Source organism: Erinaceus europaeus, chromosome 12, assembly GCF_950295315.1.
Source record: "Erinaceus europaeus chromosome 12, mEriEur2.1, whole genome shotgun sequence".
Taxonomy (NCBI): domain Eukaryota; kingdom Metazoa; phylum Chordata; class Mammalia; order Eulipotyphla; family Erinaceidae; genus Erinaceus; species Erinaceus europaeus.
The window spans coordinates 55,967,673-55,983,168 of NC_080173.1; the positions used below are offsets into that span (position 1 = coordinate 55,967,673).

The 15,496-nt window shown below is 39.9% G+C and overlaps 1 protein-coding gene across 9 annotated transcripts in view; it reads right to left on the bottom strand.

Annotated features, from left to right (window-relative positions):
* The window catches only part of MBTD1 (mbt domain containing 1), a 64,825-nt gene that overhangs the window by 41,585 nt on the left and 7,744 nt on the right, over positions 1 to 15,496 (bottom strand). For 4 of the 9 annotated variants that reach the window (XM_060203757.1, XM_060203762.1, XM_060203756.1 and 1 more), the window contains exons 3-4: positions 5,016 to 5,217; positions 28 to 167 (exon numbers count right to left, since the gene is read on the bottom strand). In XM_060203757.1, the coding sequence (XP_060059740.1) occupies positions 28 to 167; positions 5,016 to 5,169 (294 nt within the window). In that variant the 5' untranslated portion in view covers positions 5,170 to 5,217. Of the gene's footprint in view, positions 1 to 27; positions 168 to 5,015; positions 5,218 to 15,496 lie in introns of those variants that run through there. The other 5 variants (XM_060203760.1, XM_060203759.1, XM_007525546.3 and 2 more) reach the window with 3 other exon arrangements.

The window sequence follows — 15,496 nt, forward strand, 5'->3', positions numbered from 1 at the left end:
AGAAAAATAATATGAAGGTTCCTGTACCGTTACCTGAAGTCTGGCCAAAATGCTTGCCTTCTTGGAATTTGACGAATAACTTCTTGAACATGAAACACTGCAGAAACGCTTTGTTTTAGAGTAAAAAGCATCTCGCACACCAACCATTCCACACATTTCACAGGTAGCTAATCAACAAAACCAGAACATTAGTGTTATGATTATGTAACAGAATGAATTATTTTCTAACAATTATTTCTCAATCTAATGACTTAAAAACCAGGTTTATGCTATGATTAGGGACTCCTGAAAGTCTGACAATAGCTTACAAAGGCTTGAAAAGGAAGTAAGTAAAAAACAAACAAAAAACCTAATAAGAAAAACAGATCATATATGTGAGTTTAAGATTCTTTTTTATGGGAGTTGGACAGTAGCGCAGTGGGTTAAGGACATGTGGTGCAAAGTGCAAGGACCGGTGTAAGGATCCCAGTTCTGGCCCCCGGCTCCCCACCTGAAGGGGAGTTGCTTCACAAGTTGTGAAGCAGGTCTGCAGGTGTCATATCCTTCTCTTCCCCATCTCTCTCCTATCTGACAATGATGACATTAATAACAACAATAATCATAACTATAACAACAATAAAAACCAAGGGCAACAAAAAGGAAAATAAATTAAAAAAGATTATTTTTTATGAAAGTCCTTTAAAGTTATTTATTTATTAATTAGTGGCAGAGAAAGAAGGACAGAACATCCAACACCCTACCCACTACAACACCTCCTGGGCTATGAGTTTAAGATTCTTTAGTTTGAAATAAAACAAACAAAAGCCAAGCAGAGGAATCTGAAATAAAAGTTAAAGTCACACAAATATAAATTATATTCAACTAACATTTTAGAGCTCACCATGTGACAGACACTTTTTTTTTTTATTTATAAAAGAAATTTTCATATTCACTATGAAATCCAACCTCTGAATGGATTATGGAAAAAGAAAAAAAAATGCAATGCAGTAGGATTGATACAAAGTACAGCTCAGACTTTTATAATTTGTAGACTGAAAATTAAAAAATGTGCCTACACTTGAAAAAACACTAAGGCAACATGATGATTCTTTTAAGTTATGTTTAGCAGACAAAACAGAAGGGAAAAGTTCAAATTTTGAAGAAGATGTTCTTTATTAGGTGTGTGAGGCACCCCCCTCCATCCCAAAGCACTGATCAACTCTGGCTTATGGTGGTACAGGGCATTGAACCTGGGACTTCGGAGCCTCAGGCATGAGAATCTCTGCATAACCATTATGTTATCTATTCCTGCAGTGCTATTAGGTAAAGACAAGAGAGACAAAGTCTGGAACTACAGGTGTACCTCTTGTAAATTACTACATGATCAATAACCTTAATAGCAGAATTATAAGAGGGTCATAAGAACTCATGTTCAAAAATGATAAACAGTGGTGGGGAGTTATCTAAGAGGCAGAGCACTGGACTTGCATCCATCAGGCTCCAGGTTCAGTATCTGGCACCATACATACTGGAGTGATGTTCTAGATTCTCTTTTGTATATATATATATATTTTTAAAGAAAGAGATGAGCTGGGATTGTAGCATAATTAGCAACGGATTTTCTTGACCAAGGTTCTGAAGTGAGGGCTCAGGTTCAAATCCTGGTACCAATGTAAGCCAGAGCTGAATATTCTCTGGTAAAAATTAAATAGTAAATGATAAAATGAGTCTATACCCAAGAATGGAACCGCTGGATCATATGGTGACATTATTTTTAATTTTATATAGGGTGATTTATGTGTTGATTATCTTGATCTTGGACATTAGTACAAAATGTCTACATTTAGGAAAATCACCATTTCTCAGTACAGCTGGACAAAAAAAAGACAAACAGAAAGTAACATAGCAAACAACTGCTTGAAATACTGAGACAGTAAAAACTAAAAGATGAGATGACTAGAAGTGGTGCAGTGATAAAGCCCTGGACTATCAAGCATAAAGTCCCAGGTTTGATCCATATGCTAGCGTGTTGTTCTGGGTTTGTCTCCCTGCTTTCCATAAATCTAAAAAAACAAAACAAGTAAAACCCATGGTAGGTTTGTATACTAACAAGTACTTGTAAGTCTACAAGAGGTCATGGGAAGATGTGTCAGCCTGGTTAAGTGCATACACTACAGTGTGCAAGGACCTGAGTTCAAGCCCCTGGTCCCCACCTGCAGGAGGAAAGCTCCACAAGTCAAGTACAGCTGCAGGTATCCTTCTGCCTCTCCTCCCTCCCCTCTCAATTTCTCTGTCTCTATCCAATAATAAATAAACTAAAATTACAAAACAAAGAAACAAACAAAAAACCAGTAAAGAAAGATAAGGTGTCAGAAGGCTATAGATGGGAAAAGGGTAGACAGCGTAATGACTATGCAAAGGACTTTCATGCCTGAGACTCCAAAGTCCCAGGTTCAATCCCCCTCATCACTGTAAACCAGAGCTGAGCAGTGCTCTGGCAAAAAAATAAAAAAAGTAGAGATTGCAGTTTCCTTAATTTAAAGCAATCTAAAGAAAGATAAAAATAGATAATTTAGTCATTGTTTGTGACCATACCATCACCACAAAACAAAAACAAACTAACAACAACAAAAACACTATAGATGAACCAAAAGTAACCAAGGGAGAAAACAAAAACAAAAACCACAGAATTCTAGCACATCTTGTCTCTTTGTTACATTGACAGTAAGTCACAATAAGGAAGAAACTCCTAAGATACAGAACTTGAATCAAACAAGCAGGGGGCAGACTAAGTTGAAATTCTGACACCTGAACCCTCAACCCTACTGTAACTTTGTACCCACAACTTTACAACAAAGGTAAAGGGGAAATAAAAACTCAAACTGGGGCAGGCAGTGGCACCTGATTGAGTACACACATCACAGTGTACAAGGATCTGGGTTTAAACCCCAGGTCCCCACCTGCGTGGGGATGCTCCATGAGCAGTAAAACAGTGCTGCAGGTGTCTTTCTCTATCTCCTCCTTCCCTCCAATTCTTGTTTCTATACAAATGAAAATAAAATCGTAAAAAAAAAAAAAAAAAAAAAAACCAACAACACAACATGTGGGAATGGCTGCTGCAGCCTGAAAGTCATACTGGAATACAATTTCCACAGTAACTGACTCTGGGGGAAGAGGTGCACAGAAGATTCCATTTATGTGTGTGCAGTCTGCTGGAATCTGTTTTCCCATCAGTCTGTGGCATACCTGCAATCTCAAACTTTTAGTTTGGCAGACATTTGTGTCTGGAAACCTGTGACCACTGTCAATAAAGATAAAGAAATTTAGGCCCAGAGGGTCGCACAGCCATTGGAGCACTGAATTTATACCTTGAGTTTAAAGTCCAAAGCTGCAGCTGGGAAGGTTGTTTACCGCTAAAATGCAGGACTGGCAAGCAGTATGCTCCAAATGAGTACCCTGGCACATGGGACTCTAGCTCTATCTTACTATTTAGTAAATACATTTTTTAAAATATATATTTTTTATAAATTAAGTTTTTATTTATTTATTTATTTATTTATTTTCCTTTTTGTTGCCCTTGTTGTTTAACATTGTTGTGGTTATAAATGTCGTTGTTGTTGGATAGGACAGAGAGAAATGGAGAGAGGAGGGGAAGACAGAGAGGAGGAGAGAAAGACAGACACCTGCAGACCTGCTTCACCGCTTGTGAAGCGACTCCCCTGCAGGTGGGGAGCCGGGGGCTCGAACTGGGATCCTTACGCAGGTCCTGGCGATTTGTACCACGTGCGCTTAACCCGCTGCGCCACCGCCCAACTCCCTTAGTAAATACATTTTAAAGGAAAAAAATACAAAGGCCTAAGATGGGGAGTCAGGGAGGTTGTTCAGGATAGATAGTGTAATCCTTACATGCATGAAGCTCAGGGTTTGATCCCAGTATCACATTAAATCCAAAAGGACAAAGACTGGTAAGATAGTTTACCAGGTAGGGCACATGCTTTGCCATGTGTGAGAGCCCAAATCTGAGGCCCAGCTCCACATGGGAGATGCAATGGAACTAGAGCAACTTAGTGCTGCAGTCCCTCTATTTCTGTCTATGGCTCTGAAAAAGTAGCCTTGGCAGTGAAATTGTCTAAAGGTGAGGTCCTGGCTTTGGGGGGGGGGGTAAAAAAACAAAACCTCTGTGGTCTAGGAGGTGGAGCGCAGCGGCTAGAGCGTTGGACTTGAGAACATGAGGTCACAAGTTCAATCCTTGGCATAACACAAACTAAAGTGAAGCTATGGTGTTCTCTTTCTGCCTCCAGGGTTATTGCTGGGGCTTGGTGTCAGCAAATCCACTGCTTCTAGTGGCCATTTTTTCCATTTTATTTGACAGGACAAAGAGAAATTGAGAGGGATGGGGAGATAGAGAAGATAACTGCAGACCTGCTTCACTGCTTGCGATGTGTCTCCCCTGCAGATGGAAAGCTGAGGGCTCAAACCCAGATCTTTGCACTTAGTACTATGTGTGCGTAACTGGGTTGCTCCACCACCTGACCCTGTGCCTTGAATTCTAATTAAAAAAGCACATCACTGGTTTAAATTGGTTTAGTTCAGGGGATTGGAATATAGCCCACCTTGTACAGTATACTATCAGACAAGGATGCAGCCTACAGCAATAACAGGGATCCTTAATATTGTGCCCGGGAGAAAGACTAAGGAACTACAAAGTAAGCAACATAAAAAGATCTGACAAAAACCAACACATTTTATCTAAACTACAAATATAGGGCTTGGCATATAGCAAAGCAGTTCACAGAATAGACTTTCATGCCTGATACCCAGAGGTTCCAGATTCAATTCCTGGTACCTCTGTAAGCCAAAGCTGAGTAGTGCCCTGGAAAAAAACCAAAAAACCAAACCTTATAAATTTCAAGCTGTGTTTCTTCAAACTACTCTTAAAAAATTCTATGGAAGGGAAATAATAGAAATTGACTTAAAAAACACATCCTACCCTGAAATGTAACAATGCATGACAAATAAAGGCTGAAAATACTTACCCATGCCAGATTTACCATCTGGGTATGTGTAGACTTGTCCATTGTTTTTGATAATTGGGAGGTTAGAAGGTAAAGGAGCAACTTCTTCTTCACTCTCTTCAGAGCTCGAGCTGCTACTTGTATCCTCACTGCAGCTATCATAACCGTCAAACATCCCGAATAAGTCTCTTCTTTTCCTTCTGTTTTGTGAAGAGTGTTCAGTCTTAAAAGAAGAAATCAGTAACACGATACTTAATATAGCACTTAAATATGCTCCCTGGAAGACGTCAGGTAAACAAAAATAAAAAAGACAAAATTCTGTTCATGTCAAACAGGAACACTGAACGGGAACCAACTCATTTTCATGATTAATAATAATAATAATAATTTTATTATTGAGTAGGTTATGTTAATCCTCTCTTTCGCTTTTTGCTGCCAGGGTTACTGAGGCTCGGTGTCTGCACAAGGAATCTACAGCTCCTAGAGGCCATTTTTCCCACTTTGTTGCCATTGCTGTTGCCCATGTTGTTGGACAGAATAGAGAGAAATGGAGAGAGGAGGGGAAGACAGAGAGGGTGGGAGAAAAGACAGACACCTGCAGACTTGCTCCACCGCTTGTAAGACGACCCCCACCCCTGCTGATGGGGAGTTGGGAGCTTGAAACTGGATCCTTAAGCTGGTCCTTGCACTTCATGCCATGTGCATAACCCACTGCGCTACCACTTGGCTCCCATGCTAATTCTCTATAAAAAGTATCTTTCTTAAAAACTTGTGGTGCAAATACACATAGTAAGATACCACCAATAGCCAGAGCTGTACAGAGTTCTGGAAAAGCAAACCACATACTTAAAATTATTAACAGGACCAACAGAACCTTATCATCACTCTGGCATGTGATGCCAGGGAGTATAGTCAGCACTTCACACTTCTGAGTCTGGTGCTCTGCCTGATGTATCATCTCTGGGGCCACTATATGATTTAATATGTCCTTCAACCCTAAAATTGCAAATTTCTATGATTAACTCAGAGCACCAGTGAAATAAGTAGGTGCTTTAAATGTCGATACTACTAAGCTTCTAGAAGAACTGGAAATTAAAAATTACTTTACTGGGGCCAGGCAGTGGTGTACCTAGTTAAACACTTACATTAGAGTACGAGGACTCAAGTTCAAGCTCCTGACTCTCACCTGCTGGGGGAACGTTTTGTAAGTGGTGAAGCAGTGCAGCAGGTGTCTCGCTCCCTTTCTACCTTCCCCTCCTCTTTCAGTTTGTCTCTACCTAATAATAAATAAAACATTTTTTATTTCTTTTTTTAAAATTTCCCTTTTGTTGCCCCTGTTGTACTTTTATCGTTGTAGTTATTATTATTGATATTGTCATTGTTAGGACAGAAAGAAATGGAGAGAGGAGACACAGAGGGGGAGAGAAAGACAGAAATCTGCAGACCTGCTTCACTGCCTGTGAAGCGACTCCCCTGCAGGTGGGGAGCCAGAGGCTTGAAAACAAAAACATGTTTTATTTTAATAAATGATCAAGTACTGCTTAGCTCTAGTTTATGGAGGTACCCCTGGGGCACAGGTATGAAAGTTTTTTTTTTTTTTTTTGCTTCCAAGGTTATTGCTGGGGCTCAGTGACTGTACCATGAATCCACTGCTCCTGGAGGCCCCTTTCCCCCCCTTTTGTTGCCCTTGTTTTTGTAGCCTTGTTGAGGTTATTACTGTTATTGTTTATGTCGTTTGTTCTCGGATAGGTCAGAGAGAAATGGAGGAGGGGAAGACAGAGAGGAGGAGAGAAAGATAGACACCTGCAGACCTGCTTCACTGCTTGTGAAGCGACTCCCCTGCAGATGGGGAGCCAGGGGCTCCAACCAGGATCCTTCCACTTTGCGCCACGTGCACATAACCCGCTGTGTTAACACTGACCCCCAGGTATGAAAGTTTTAGTGTGCCTCTACCCTGAGAACTAATAATAATAAAAAAAAAGTATAAACTATCTCCAAAAAATATACAGTATTATTTCTACATCATATTATATATAAGAAAATTGAAGATTTTCATGAGAGTGACACAATCAGCTTTGGCATTATGTAGTGCTGTGGATTAAACTTGTGACCTTGTGTACACAAGTCCTCTGTGCTACTATTGTGCTATCTTCCTGGCCTTTTCTTTAACATAAATAATGGCTAAAACTGCAAAAGGAAGAGCTTCTTTCTCCACTTGGCTTAGTAAACTTTCCCCAAATACTGTCTCCTCAATCTTTCTTTTCTTCATTTACTGGGTAGAGAGAAACTGAGATGGAAGGGGGGGTAGAAAAGGAGCGAGAAAGAGACAACAGTACTGCTTCTCTGCTTGTGAATTCCCTCCCCCATCCTGTAGGTAGGGCCCAGGGACTTAAACCTGGGTCCTTGGTTCAAGCCCCTAGACACCTGCAGCCCTGCTCCACAGCTCGTAAAGGTACCCCCCTGCAGGTGGGGCCCAGGGACTCAAACCCGGTTCTATACACATGGTGATATGTAGTTTTACACCCACCTGGCCCTGTCCCCAATCTTTCTTTAAATAATTCCAAAACTTCGGGAGTTGGGCTGTAGTGCAGCGGGCTAAGCGCAGGTGGCGCAAAGCACAAAGACCGGCATAAGGATCCCGGCTCGAACCCCGGCTCCCCACCTGCAGGGGAGTCGCTTCACAGGCGGTGAAGCAGGTCTGCAGGTGTCTATCTTTCTCTCCTCCTCTCTGTCTTCCCCTCCCTCTCTCCATTTCTCTCTGTCCTATCCAACAATGACAACAACAATAATAACTACAACAATAAAACAGCAAGGGCAACAAAAGGGAATAAATAAATAAAATAAATATAAAAAATTTAAAAAAAATCCCAAAACTTCAAGTTTACTGAAACAGAACAAAACAAAGAAAAATTAACTAGCATCACCAAACATACATTAAGTTAAAACTGTGTAAAATAGCAACCACAGAAAATCTGTTAGAGCTGGGGAGATAGTATAATAATTATAGAAAACAACTTTCATGCCTAAGAGTGTAAGGATCCAGATTCAATCACCAGTACCACCAGACACCAGAGATGAACAGTTCTCTGATAAAAGCAAAAACACTGTAGAGTTTCTGCTCACTCTTTTGCTTCAATTAGCATTTCTGTGTACCACCTTATATTTCTTTTTTTAATGTTTACTCCTTAATTTTTAAAAATATTTTTTATTTTCCTTTTTGTTGCACTTTTATCATTGTTGTGGTTATTGTTATTGTTGTTATATCATTGTTGCTGGACAGGACAGAGAGAAATAGAGAGAGGAGGGGAAGACAGGGGGAGAGATAGACACCTGCAGACCTGCTTCAATGCTTGTGAAGTGACTCCTCTGCAGGTGGGGAGCTGGGATCCTTACGAGTTTTCTGCCACCTGTGCTTAATCCACTTACATTTCATATGTAGTTTCTCTGCTGGGCTATGTAACTAAACAAAGCCAGTAACGAAAGCTTTACTCTGTTGTTGAAAGTTTAAGATAAAACCACCCTAGGAGAGTCCGTCAGTAGTGCAGCGGGTTAAGCGCTGGTGCAAAGCACAAGTCCCAGGTTTGATCCCCTGCACCACCATAAGGCAGAGTTGAACAGTGCTCTGGTTTAAAACAAAAAAAAAAAAAAAGAAAAAAGAAAAAAGACTGGATACTTTTTTTTTTTTTAATTTATAAAAAGGAAACACCGACAAAACCATAGGATAAGAAGGGTACAACTCCGCACAATTCCCACCATCAGAACTCCACATCCCACCCCCTCCCCTGATAGCTTTCCTATTCTTAATCCCTCTGGGAGTAAGAGAGTAGACTCTTAACGCAACAAAAATATACATATACCCAAATGAATAGTATCTTTAATTTATTTTTTAACTTGTCTAATGAGACACCAGACGCAGCTCCAATATATCTGTAAGCCACCTACGAGCAAACCCAGCACCTCATTTAAGTACTGAGCCTAGGTTACTTTCCCCAGCTACAAATACTGTCTTTTAAGAAGTTCCCTTGGAGGTGGTGGTGTGTCTGGTTGAGCACAGGTATCATAGTGCATAAGGATCCGGGTTTGAGCTCCTAGTCCCCATCTGCAGGGGGAAGGCTTTGCAAGATCTGAAGCAGTGCTGTAGATGTCTCTCCCTCCCTGTTTTCTCAGGAGAAGACCTATACCTCGGAGGCATAGCTGAGGGGCTGTGAAAGTCTCTTTGCATAACCACTGGATTATCTCTGCCACACCCTGCTTTATCTCTTGGTCAGGAGTCAATGATTAAGCTAAGAAGCCTATTGATAGTTTAAAAGCCCTCAGGCTCCCATAGCCTACAGGGAAGAAAAAAGAAAGAGGCTTTTAAACCACTGAGCTGCAACTCAGGGATTGAAACAACTGTTAACTTCCACCACTGTGAACCCTTTAATAAACTTACTGAGACACAAGTCAATCCAGGCAATAGTGATGAATAATTTGAAAAGTACTGATAAAGGGAACTCAAAACATAATATATAAAATGGTTAAAACAACAAGAAAAAAATATTGGAGAATCGAACCAGGACAAGAGTCCAGCTAAAAGTCCTCCAGAGGGTGAAGCACAAAAATAACGAGTTCAACATCCAAACATTAGCTAAGGAAATAATCACAGGAGTGAATAAAGAATTTGAAAAAATTGTATTCAGAAATGCAGGAACAACAAATGAGAATATGGAAGAAAATACTAATTATCTCATGGTTATTAGAGAGCTGAAAGCTAAAATCGCTGAGATAAGAACGCAACTAGTTGAACAAGCTAAAACAGTATCAGAGCAGGGCAACAAAATAGATGAACTCCAGAAAACAGTAGAGGGCAGAGAGAATAGAATCTATGAGGCTAAAGACAGAACTAGCAAGATTGAGGATGAATTAGAGACAACTAAAAAAGAAGTAAGAGATCTCAAAAAGAGATTAAGAGATGCTGAAAACAACAACAGAGTCCTATGGGATGACTTCAAAAGAAACAATATACGCATTATTGGCATACCAGAGGAAGAAAGAGAAGGAGAGGAAGAAAGTATTTTCCAGTCCATAATAGCTGAAAATTTCTCTAGCCTAGACAACATCAAAGACATAAAGATTCAAGAAGCCCAGAGGGTCCCAAACAGAATTAACCCAGATCTAAAGACACCAAGACATATCATACTTAGAATGGAAAAGAATAAGGATAAAGAAAGGATCCTAAAGGCTGCAAGAGAAAAACAAAGAGTCACCTACAAAGGAAAACCCATAAGATTAGCAGCAGACTTCTCCATACAAACACTACAGGCCAGAAGATAATGGCAAGATATCTATCGAGTGCTCAATGAGAAAGGCTTTCAGCCAAGAATACTATATCCTGCTAGACTGTCATTCAGACTAGATGGAGGCATCAAAACCTTCTCAGACAAGCAACAGTTGAAGGAATCAACCATCACCAAGCCTGCCCTGAAAGAAGTTCTGAAAGGTCTCCTATAAACAACCAGACCACCACAAATAGGACATACATCAAAACACTCTAAAACTCTACAAGAATGGCGTTAAAATATCTTCAATCTTTGATATCAATAAATGTCAATGGCCTGAATTCACCTATTAAAAGACAGAGTAGGAAGATGGATCAGAAAATACAACCCAACAATATGCTGTCGACAGGAAACCCACCTAACTCAACAAGACAAACACAGACTTAAAGTGAAAGGATCAAAACTATCATACAAGCCAATGGCCCACAAAAAAGGGCAGGAACAGCTATTCTCATATCTGACATGATAGACTTGAAAATAGATAAGATTAAAAAAGATAGGAATGGACACTACTTAATGCTCAGAGGATCAGTCAATCAAGAGGACTTAACAATTATTAACATATATGCACCCAATGAGAAACCATCTAAATACATCAAACTTCTACTGAAAGAGCTACAGCAATATATTAACAGTAACACAATCATAGTAGGGGACTTCAACACCCCACTCTCTCAACTTGACAGATCATCCAGGCAGAAAATCAATAAAGACATAAGGAAGCTAAATGAAGAGATAGATAAACTAGAACTATTGGACATTTTCAGAGTCATTCATCCCAAGAAACTGAATACACATTTTACTCAAATCCACATGGGTCATTCTCAAGGACAGACCATATGTTAGGCCACAAAGACAACATCAGCCAACAAGAGCATTGAAATCATCCCAAGCATCTTCTCAGACCACAGTGGAATTCAACTAACACTTAACAATCAACAAAAGATTAGTAACAGTCCCAAAATGTGGAAACTCAACAATACACTTCTTAACAACTTCTGGGTCAAAGAGGAAATCAAGGAAGAAATCAAAATGTTTCGACAGTTCAATGAAAATGAAGACACAAGCTATCAAAATATTGGGACACAGCTAAAGCAGTTCTAAGAGGGAAGTTCATAGCTATACAAGCACACATTAGGAAACAAGAAAAAGCACAAATAAACAGCCTGATTGCACATCTTAAAGACCTAGAAGAAGAACAACAAAGGAACCCTAAAGCAACCAGAACGACAGAAATCACTAAAGTTAGGGCAGAAATAAATAACACTGAGAATAAGAAAACCATACAAAAGATCAACGAAAGTAAATGTTGGTTCTTCGAAAGAGTAAACAAAATCGACAAACCTTTAGCCAGACTCACAAAACAAAAAAGGGAGAAGACCCAAATAAATCAGATAGTAAATGAAAGAGGAGATATCACAACAGACACTGCAGAAATTCAACATATCATGCGAGGCTTCTATGAACAACTATATGCCACCAAGCTAGAGAACCTGGAAGAAATGGATGATTTCCTAGATACCTACCAACTTCCAAAACTAAGTAAAGAGGAAGTGGATAACGTGAACAGGCCCATCACAGCTAATGAAATTGAAACAGTTATCAAAAATCTCCCCAAAAATAAAAGTCCTGGACCAGATGGTTTTACAAATGAATTCAAAACCTTCAAAGAAGAATTAATACCTCTACTTTTAAAAGTCTTCCAGAAGATTGAAGACACTAGAATACTCCCTGTCAGCTTCTATGAAGTCAACATCACCCTGATACCAAAAGCAGACAGGGACACAACCAAAAAAGAAAACTACAGACCAATATCTCTGATGAACATAGATGCGAAAATACTGAACAAAATTCTAGCCAACCGGATACAGCAGTATATCAAAAAGATTGTTCATCATGACCAAGTGGGGTTTATCCCAGGCATGCAAGGCTGGTTTAATATACGTAAATCAATCAATGTAATCCACCACATCAACAAAAGCAAGACCAAAAACCACATGGTCAAATCAGTAGATGCAGAGAAAGCCTTTGACAAAATACAACATCCCTTTATGATCAAAACACTACAAAAAATGGGAACAGATGGAAAATTCCTGAAGATAGTGGAGTCTATATATAGCAAACCTACAGCCAACATCATACTCAATGGTGAAAAACTGGAAGCATTTCCACTCAGATCAGGTACTAGACAGGGTTGCCCACTATCACCATTACTATTCAACATAGTGTTGGAAGTTCTTGCCATAGCTATCAGGCAGGAGCAAGGAATTAAAGGGATACAGATTGGAAGAGAAGAAGTCAAACTCTCCTTATTTGCAGATGACATGATAGTATACATGGAAAAACCTAAGGAATCCAGCAAGAAGCTTTTGGAAATCATCAGGCAATACAGTAAGGTGTCAGGCTATAAAATTAACATTCAAAAGTCAGTGGCATTCCTCTATGCAAACACTAAGTTAGAAGAAATTGAAATCCAGAAATCAGTTCCTTTTTCTAAAGCAACAAAAACAATAAAATATCTAGGAGTAAACCTAACCAAATAAGTGAAAGACTTGTACACTGAAAATTATGAGTCACTACTCAAAGAAATTGAAAAAGACACAAAGAAGTGGAAAGATATTCCATGTTCATGGGTTGGAAGAATTAATAGCATCAAAATGAATATATTACCCAGAGCCATCTACAAATTTAATGCTATCCCCATCAAGATCCCAAGCACATTTTTTAGGAGAATAGAAAAAATGCTACAAATGTTTATCTGGAACCAGAAAAGACCTAGAATTGCCAAAACAATCTTGAGAAAAAAGAAGGTGTTTCTCCCCCCCTCTATCTCTCTCTCCACTATTTCTGTCCTATTACAAACAGAAAACAACAATATAAACAAACCAAAAATCCCCCATGGCTGCTGGGAGTGGTGAGTTTGTCGAAGGCAGTGAACCCCTTCCATAACCCTGGTGGCAATAAAAAGAACAAAGAGGCTATGCACTTGGTTGAACATACACAGCACCATGTACAAGGCCTGGATTCAAATCCCCCATCCCTTCCTGCAGGGGAAGCCTCAAGAGCAGTGAAGCAGTGTCGCAGGTATCTTATTTCTCTCCCACTCCCCTCATGCTTTCTCTATGTGTTGACCCAATAAATAAAGATTAAAACACACTCACACACACTATACCCCCCCCCCATATTTCCCTAATTCGGAATTAGTTGTTGTACAACATTTAGGACCTTGCATTATAAATATCTGATTTTCATTTTTTTATACTATCTTTTACCAGATTAGAAATCAGTATTACTGCTGCTACAAAAAATTAGAAAAGGGGCTGGGTGGTGGCAAACCTGGTTGAGCACATGTCACAATGCGCAAGGACCTGGGTTCGAGGCGCCAGTCCCCACCTGCAGGGGGAAAGCTTTGCAAGTGATGAAGCAGTGTTGCAGGTGTCTCTCTGTCTCTCTCCCATCTCTACCACCCCCTTCCTGTCAATTTCTGGCTGTCTCTGTCCCATAAACAAAGATACTGAAAAAAAATTAGAAAAAAAAGTAGTTATTTCCAGTGTCCTAAAATAATTCATGTAGTGGTGTATGTGGTTACTAAAGGATTTGCAGAATTCTTGTGAAATGCCTGGGCCTGCGATGCCACACACAGGACACATTTCTTTGATATATTTCTGTATGTCTTCTATGGAAATTGTCTAAAGACAACAAAGACCGTCACATAGATTTTCTTGTATATTTCCCAAGAAAGAATTCTACCTATGTTTTAAAATTTATTTGTACAGTGCTATGTAAAATTAGCTGCCATGATTTTCTCAATTTACTCTACCAACAGCTACTTCCTATCATTTCATATTTTGTTTGTGCTTTCTCCTTTTACTATTGATTAAATTACCAGTGACTGTTTCATGAAATTTTTCCCAAACTCTCCAAGAGTGAATCATCAATTTGACATATACCTTTTCTGTTTATTGACTAACTTCTATTTTACCCTTTATCTCCTTCTTAGTTCTGGCTTACTTTATTTTTTTCATTTCTGACTTGGGAATTTATTTTCATTTTTTATACGGCTTCAGATGGAGTTGCACATTCTTATTCCCATGTCAAATTTCTATGAATGACTGGGCTAGAAAAGGAAGGTCTAAACCAACCAATCAGTATCTGCTCAGCATAGGTTACACAAACACAACAAATCAGCAAATGCTTAGCTAAAAACTTCCTTGTTCCTACATACTTTGATCTACAAAAATCTCCTGCATTATACAGCTTTTTTTTTTTTCCCTCTAGGGTTATTGCTGGGGCTCAGTGCGTCATCGCCTGTGAAGTGACTCCCCTACAGGTGGGGAGCTGGCGGCTCGAACCGGGATCCTTACGCCAGTCTTTGCGCTTGGCACCACGTGCACTTAACCCGCTGTGCTAATGCCCAACCCCATTATACAGCTTTTTTAAAAAAAAAATATTTACTTTATTCCCTTTTGTTGCCTTTGTTGTTTCATTGTTGTAGTTATTGTTGTTATTGATGTTATCGTTTTTGAATAGGACAGAGAAACGGAGAGGAGGGGAAGACAGAGGGGGAGAGAAAGATAGACACCTGTAGACCTGCTTCACTTCCTGTGAAGTGAGTCCCTTGCAGGTGGGGAAGCGGGGGCTTGAACTAGGATCCTTACGCCAATCCTTGCGCTTTGTGCCACCTGCATTTAACCCTCTGCGTTACCGTCCGACTCCCTATATAGCTCTTCATTTCTACATGCTTAGTTTGCTGCTATTCAATTTATAAATTACTGAAAGGGATAAACAAATAATGGGACCAGGAGGTGGTCCAGTAAGATGGTAGACTTGGAAGCAGGGGTCCTGAGTTTAATCCCCAGAAACCCATCTGCCCGAGTGGTGCTCTGGTTCTCTTCCCCTCAATTCCCTCACTTCTTCTCTGTCTTGAGTTAAAATCTTTCAAAAAAAATATTTATGGGAGTCGGGCTGTAGCGCAGCGGGTTAAGCACAGGTGGCGCAAAGCACAAGGACCGTCATAAGGATCCCGGTTCAAACCCCGGCTCCCCACCTGCAGGGGAGTCGCTTCACAAGTAGTGAAGCAGGTCTGCAGGTGTCTTTCTCTCCTCCTCTCTGTCTTCCCCTCCTCTCTCCATTTCTCTCTGTCCTATCCAACAACGACGACAACAACAATAATAACTACAACAA